The 7,808-nt window shown below is 45.4% G+C and overlaps 1 protein-coding gene across 1 annotated transcript in view; it reads right to left on the bottom strand.

Annotated features, from left to right (window-relative positions):
- Nucleotides 1–379: 379 nt before the first annotated feature.
- KATNAL2 (katanin catalytic subunit A1 like 2) overlaps nt 380–7,808 on the bottom strand; it is a 39,810-nt gene continuing 32,381 nt past the window's right edge. Inside the window, exons 12-14 of the mRNA XM_059410059.1 lie at nt 2,984–3,146; nt 1,959–2,061; nt 380–1,241 (exon numbers count right to left, since the gene is read on the bottom strand). Of these exons, the coding sequence (XP_059266042.1) occupies nt 1,102–1,241; nt 1,959–2,061; nt 2,984–3,146 (406 nt within the window). The 3' untranslated portion in view covers nt 380–1,101. The remainder of the gene's footprint in view (nt 1,242–1,958; nt 2,062–2,983; nt 3,147–7,808) is intronic.

Raw genomic sequence — 7,808 nt, 5'->3', positions numbered from 1 at the left:
AATAATCAGTACCCCCCAAATGCTTTGTTTTTGTTTAAAATTAGGATAAAATCCTTTGGAATGTTTAGCTATCCAAAATACCCGTTTTCCTGCAAGTTTTCCTTCAGGGGAGGAGGGTGCCTTGCAGCGGGATGGAGAAAATGCGCGAGGAAGGGAAGAAGGAGGGGACAGCCACAGGTAAGGTCGAGCGGGGGAGAGGGGTGGTGGCATCACTTAGCGGCATTTTGCAAGGGTTTAAAGTAGGTGGCCCAGATCACGAGTTTCTGAGGGAACTGCTTCCGTTAACAACCCCATAAGGAGATGCAGGGGAGCCTAAGGGAAGGGAAGCCCCAGGATGACTGCGCTGGGACTCCCCTTCCCTAAGCTTTGGATCCACCGAGGAGCTGTGGCCATCAGGAGAGGGCAGAGCACACGTGCCCTGAAGAGTGGGAAGATGTTAGGGACGCTGGGACTGGGAGCTGGGGGCTGGAGGCTCCTGAAGCTCCTCCCCCCAAGGTAGAGCAGCGACTTCCGTTGGGGGGGCTAGTCTGCTGAGGCTTTGCTGCTGAGAAAACTGGCTGGGGTCAGAGTTAGGGAGAGCTGATGACACTCAGGACGTCGTCAGAAAAAAACACCATGTGTCCTTCCCGCACCCCTTCTTAACCCCCCGCAAGCCCGTCAACTGGCCGGATGGTCTGTCACGCTTTGCTTCCACGGGCCTCCCACCACCTCCCAACTTGGAGGCACTGTGCATTCCAGCACAGCTTCCAACACTACATCTTTTTCTTCAGAATGAAAACACCAACTCACAAACACAGAACACCGTAAGAAATAGTTCATCAAAGTGTAGGGAGTCTCAGTGGGAGGGGGAGAAGTCTGCATCGCGCGACTAATAGCCTGAACACCTGTAACTGACATCTTCCATGTTCTGCTGGCATCAGGCAGGAAAGGTTAACAAAAGTATCTCTCATTTCCAAAACAGTCCAGTTGTTCAAACGAACTCAGTCTTCAAGTATAATTTTCTCTTTTCTCTCCCAACCATCATGTTCGTCTCCTGTTTACACTAATAAATGGGAAGGCCTCCATGGTGGTCTTTGTGGCCCGGTCAGGGTCGGTGTGATTTCATACAGACTCGAACTGACTTTGCCAGGCGGAGTATCTCTGAGTCAGATTCTTTGCTGAAGGCTTGGTGTGAGCTAGCACATCTAAGAAGTCAGCAGTGGTCACTGTATCCAGCTGGATTCCAGGTAAATTGCTGCTCTCTGGATCAAAACACAACAGCACAGTAACTGACCTTACCTCCATCAGCGCTCTTAAAATGCTAATAGACCTTTTTTCAAGACAATGCATAATGCAGCATTTTTTTTTTTTAAGATTTTATTTATTTATTTGACAGAGAGAAATCACAAGTAGTTGGAGAGGCAGGCAGAGAGAGAGAAAGGAGGAAGCAGGCTCCCTGCTGAGCAGAGAGCCCCATGTGGGACTCGATCCCAGGACGTGAGATCATGACCTGAGCCAAAGGCAGCGGCTTAACCCACTGAGCCACCCAGGCGCCCCTGCATAATGCAGCATTCTTAATCGTTAATGCAGCAAAAGGCAAGACTAAAGAGAGCTGGGGAAGGAATTCTTTAATGCGCAACTCAGCCCCTGAAGCCCAGATAAAAAAATGGGACTTAAATGTCTCCCTATCAAAGCAGTGTTTAAAAGTAACACAGTGCAGCAGATGGATCCCGCCCACGTCATAGTGTGCCAAAGAAATAAAAGCCTGAGCCTTAAGGAGTTGATCAGCTGGGGCGAAGTTGATCCAAAACAACACCAGAGGAGAAATGAGTTGAGTACGCCGAGGACAGTTGGACCAAAGAACGTTCGCAAGCGCAAAGAACAGCCAAGAACAGGAGCAAGGCTCCATCTGCTGGGGAAAGTTGGGTTTTTAAAGAGCTTTCTCTCCCAGAGCACCCCCGCTGTGATCCCAACCATACCTGACTGGTGATTTTCAAGGGCACTGAAGATCTTTCTCACAGTCCGCATGGCCGCTTCCCTGCAGACGAGCTTAATGTCGGAGCCCGAGTAGCCCTCCGTCTCCTGAAACAGCCGCAGAGCAGCCGTGGGTCAGCAGGTGCAGTGCCGGTGGTGATTACGCTCTCACAGGCAAGACGCGGTACACGAGCAATGAATCATTGAATACTACGTCAGAAACGAATGATGTACTATATGTTGGCTAACTGAACTTAAATAAATAAAAAGAGCCCCTGTTTAGAACCTGTCTCCGTCCGCCACAAACACCACGCAGATTCCCAGATCTGTAATGTCTGGGGCTGCTTATGTGTTTGGCGACCTGAGACGCTGGAGCGTAAACGGCTTCCTGACCCCATCCAGATGCACGCTGGAAGGTGCTGACGAAAGACTAGACCATCCACGGTAGCCTAATGGGGCCCTTGTGCTCACATCCAAGCATGACCAAATTTGGTAGACACTTTTGTTCTTGTAAGATCACACCTGCCTTTGAGGAACCTCAAAGAACATCATGCAGATGGCCAGAGGATGTTTGTTCCAGGGTCCACTCAGAGGAGGCAGCGAGTGACGCCAGTGACAATGAGCGGAGCATACATGTACCTCCATTTCCATGTGTGAAAGACTTGAATCATCTCAGCAATCCTTCATGGCATATTGGTTACCTGTTTCGCAGATGAGGAAACAGACTGAGAAAGTCCGTGGTTTTCCTGAGACCTCACGGCTAGTAAGGGGCAAGACCAGGATGTGAACATAGTTCTCTGAGTCAAAACCCTATGCTGTTTCCTCTACGTCATACTATTTCTCCCTGCTTGAATGTTTCTGAGGAACAGAGAGCTCACTCACGAAGGAGAGGTGCATTGCATTGCTGGGGCTGCTCGAGTCTTTTCTAAGTGATTCCAGGAATATGCCCCAAACCAGCTCACAAGAACCCTGCTCAGAAGATTCCAGCGGCGGCTGCTTGGCCTGCAGGGGCGCCTTCCAGGCAGCTTACCCGGCTCAGCACACTGTAATCCAGCTCTGTGCGCAGCTCCAGGGCTCTGCTCTTGCTCACAGGGGGCAGCCAGTGGTGGATCATGGCCTGCCTGGCCTCCTGGCTGGGGAGATCAACCAGTATCCTCTTCTCCAGGCGGCGTAGCATGGCACAGTCCAGCTCCCTGAGATCATGTGGGAAACAGAGGAACCGGTTAGAGCAGTCAACTCCCTTCTTAAGCAACATTTTAAGAACAGTTTAGCATCGTAGGAAGCAGTTCTGCATTTTAACTTTACATCTGTACCTGAGCGAACAGGATAATTACCTCACGTTGTTTGGGAGAAAGACTTGGCCAAAAAAAAAAAAAGAAGAAGAAAGAAAGAAAATACATCCTCACAATACCTTAGGTAAAAGAGAGAATTTTAAAGTGACTTAATTTGGGGGAAAATTCCAACTAACAACCACCGCACGTGAGCATTCCCATTGCTTTCGTACCATGAATAATTCAGTCTGATGCTGCCAGTGAGTTATTATTCCTGACAATAATTTGGGCACTCTGGAATGTGCATTAATTCTTCCCAAACTCTCTCACATTCTGGAGTGAATGACTGTCTCACGCCATTGCTCTGCGGAATTCAAAAGAGCAAAGCTCCTTCCAGCGTGCCCAACGGAAATGTGGCCATTTGAGCCCTGCATGCCTTCTTCTCCCAAAACACTGTCAGGCCAGGTTTATACAAATTTGCATCTGCAAGCCAATTCCCTAAACTTCTTAATATAAAATTTCCAAGCAGAAAAGTGGAATAAAGCAATGGATATCCACAAACCTTCCATCTTGACTGAACAGCAATTAACATTTTGTTGTATCTGCTTCATATCTATTTATCCAGCGAAATCATTTCAAATTACGTCATGAAACCCCACCCCTAAATGCCTTAGCATGCATTTCCCCCAGTAAGAACATTTTCTTACATAGCTTCAGTACTATTATGACACCCAACAGAATTAACACTGATTGCAAAATATGTCTAATGCTCATTCCATATTCGATTTCTCCAGTGATCCCCGAAATATCTTTTCTAACTCAAATCTAATCAAGAATCATGCATTACATTTCGTTATATCTCAAATCTCTTAGCATCTAGACCAGTCTCCTTGCCATTTCTTTAGACTTTGCCTTGACCAAGATAAGGCACATTCTGGACTTTCCTGATGTTTTCCTCACAGTATTGTTGTAACTGGTTCCTCTGTGCCCTGCCCTCTAAGATGGAATTTAGATTAAAAGTTTAATTAGAATCAGGGTAATGATTTTTGGCAAGTATATTTCATAGATGATGATATATTTTCAAATTCATTATGTCGGGATCCACATGTTAGCATGTCTCACAATTAGTGATGTGCTGTTCAATTACTGGGATCATCTGTTGACCTCCACTATAAAGTAATAAGTATCCTATGTACAATACTTTGGCACTGTGTACATACCTATTTTCCCAACCCCTTTCAACTAGTGGTTTTAGCTTCTGTTAATGATCTTTGAATAGGTTATTTCATAAGAGTGGTGCAAAATCATGATTTAAAAAAATTTTTTTCATTCCAAATGTATTATTTGGCACTATTTAGTAAGATAGAGCTTCCCCCTCATTAACTGGGGCTCTTTGGTTACCCTGAATTACCATTCCTATTCATAGATGATTTTATGTGTGAGTTTGTAAACTCTTTATATGTTAAAATTTCAGGTTCCTAGACGGGAGAGCAACATCTATTTGATTTCCTGGTCCAGGAATTAGGCAATGCCTTTCTGTATCAGCAGATGTCTCTCACTCATAAAGACACAGGTGTTCCTGTTCTTCTTACTCTCATTCTGAATCTCTGTCCTGATAGTCCCTTTTGCATCAGAAAATGAAAACACCCTTTCAGGGAGCATATGTGAGTCCTAATTTGGGGTGACTAGATTTCTTTAGAGATTCTATTTTTTCCTTACTCATTATTCCTCTAGTCCTGAGCTGAGAATCCAGAGTCTGGGGGTGCTTCCGCAGCCATAACAATCACCTCTTGCTTTTTTGCATCCGCTTTGTTCTTTACCGTACTTGCCCTGTTGAAATTTCATTTCACATCTGAGACCCAGACCCTCTCCCTCTGTGCAGCCACTCCCCCTCTCAAGGCCAAGATTTCTATTCAAGGCACAGGGTCAAGGAAATGTTGCGCAAGTTGAGGAAACTATTTTTTTGTATTTGAAATGTGAATAAAAACTGTTGCTTATGGAGTAGTTCTAAGTGGCAGGCACTGGCTTTAGCATTTTATAGATAATAACTCACTGAATTCTCACAACAGCCCTACAAGTTAGGTACTATTTTTTAAGCCATTTTAAGGTGAAGAAACTGAGGCACAGAGGTTGAGTAGCTTGCCTGAGGTAAGAAAGTTAGAGAACGGTGGCAGGGGACTTGAACCCAAATGGTGAGAGCCCAGGGCCTGTGGCTCGGATTCTGGTCTCATGCCAGCACCAAGACTGTAAGCAGACTGCCGACTCCAATCATGGTGAAGTCTCAGGACCCCATGAACAAAGAGGATTGTTAAAGCTTCCAGAGACAAAAACAGGTTACAGACAAAGGATCAGTAATAAGTCTTCCCATCAGCAGTGCAAGACAGTAAGAAAAAATAGAGCGACACCTTCAAACTTCTGAGGAAAAATAATTTCCAATGTAGAAGTCTACATCTTGATCAAACAACTAAGGGGACAGACTTAAGTTATGTTCAAAATGCAAAGCCTGTGAGTATGTACCTCCCGTACACCTTTTCTCAGGAAAGTACTAGAAGACCAAAGGGAGAGCATAAACCAAACCAAAGGGCTTCGTGGGATTCAAGAAACAGAAAGGAAAGGAAATTTCCAGGATGATGAGGTGAGCTCCCTGGGTCTCCTTATGTACTGGGTGCAGAGGAACCTCAGGTCAGTTTGGTGTTAAAAGTAGGTTCTGGCAAACCAGGCTCCAAGAAGATGAAATTGAATACCTGGTGTGTCTGAATGAACCCAGAGCGGACTGAGACAGCAGAGAGTTGTGGCTGAATGGGAGGAGAAGGTGGGAAAGGAACAGAGGGCAAGAAGGAAACTTTAACAGAGGAGAAACCATTAAACTCACATTTTAGGAGTTCAGTTCAGCAATACTGACCATTGCCAAGTGTGTTATCAGTGCTAAGTCTTCAAAATACAGAATTTAATGAGACGGATTCTCTCCTTATAAGTAACTGGAGGCAATACTGGGGAGGTTTTGGCCTTGGACTGCAAGAATGTTAGTCCTATAAATATCAAAGATCAAAAGGGGACTTGAGATAGGACTAAAACCCAGGAAGGAAACAGACTACCCTGAAGGAAATTATAGAGTTGGGGGTGACAGGCAGTTGTTATATTTCTTTTCAAGGCCTCTCCCTGGACCAGCTGCCCCTCCTGCAAAGGCAGGGGACTGCAGAAGAAATGTTATTTTGTAGGGTACCTTCTCCTGGGTCTCCCCATCCCATCTGGAGTGACTTCTTATTGAAAGGAAGACCAGATCCCCAGAATGCCTTAGGAAAATGGAGTCATGCAGGAGGTGGGAAACAATACCTCACTATAGATGTCTGTATTGATCAACTAATGCCCTAAAGCAAGAGATTTACCTCAAAACTGCTTGTGGGCATAAAATAAGTGCAACTCTCTGACAGCCAGGTCTGATGAATGCACTTTTAATGACATCAATAATCATATAATCATACAAGGGAGGAAACAAAGGACAAATGGAATGTACCCAGGAATTATTCTTTATGCCAATAGAGTTATATGAAAAAATTTAATGTGTGGCAACCAGAAAACACTCCCTTTAGCTCTTACACTTTGACTTTCGACTAGTTATTCGGTTCTCATGTGTCCTCTATTTTGCTACTCTGGTACCTTCATCACCTCGGAAGGCAAAACCAACTAGCAACAGTGACATGAGACACAGCGGAGCCTCACAAGGCCTCAGGCCTGGGCTGCTGGGCCTATGCTCACTGGCCTCCCGGGCAGTCGCCCGCGCCCTAAGGCCTTGCTTCCAAGCTCCCGGGCATCTGCTCCAAACCTGAACTCAGGGCCTCCCCTTTGCCTGTCTCCCCTGTTAAACTGTGTGGTTTCTGGAACAGAGTTAATTCCAGATGTTACAGAATTTTGAACCAGAACGTAATTCTATTTCATTCATTCAATAGCTAAAACACACTAAGTTCAAACCATCTCAGCATGGCGGGAGGAAAAGGAACCTTCCATTTTGTAAGCAGCCTTTCCAGTATGTCCGCAACCCATAAAAAGGTAGTGATCATGGCCGCCCTTGAAAAGCAGAATAAGGAACTGCATATTCTGTAGCAGATAACGGGGAGCCAAAGAATACAGCATGGCAGGTTACTTTGTCTCCCACAGTGAATCCCGCATACGCTGACTTTTAGCTACATTTCCCACGAGGGCCAAGCTGGTCCGTTTGCTCTTCTTGGAATCTGCGTTTTGCCAAATTCTCTTTGAGCTGCTACTCAGGCGATTTTCGTCCACTTTGTCTACCAAGAGCCAGGTCATTTTTACAAGCCCAGTTCAAGTGTGTTCTGGTCCAAAAAGGTTTTTTGTTTTTTTTTTTTAAATTTAAATTTCTCTTCTCCGAAATGGCCTCTTCCCCATACAAGTGGATTTTACTTATTTTTTGTACCATTTGCTTAGTACTGGCTATCTCCCCATCTCAGATGATTTGTGTTTATGTCATTCATGTCCCATCAGATAGCCAGCTTTCAGAGGCCAGTGATCATGGACCAGGTTTCTTGAATTTCCCGTCCATCCATCAAGCAGAATACTCAGAAGAGG

This window comes from Mustela nigripes, chromosome 8, assembly GCF_022355385.1.
Source record: "Mustela nigripes isolate SB6536 chromosome 8, MUSNIG.SB6536, whole genome shotgun sequence".
Classification (NCBI taxonomy): Eukaryota; Metazoa; Chordata; class Mammalia; order Carnivora; family Mustelidae; genus Mustela; species Mustela nigripes.
This window is presented reverse-complemented; position numbering and strand designations above follow the sequence as displayed.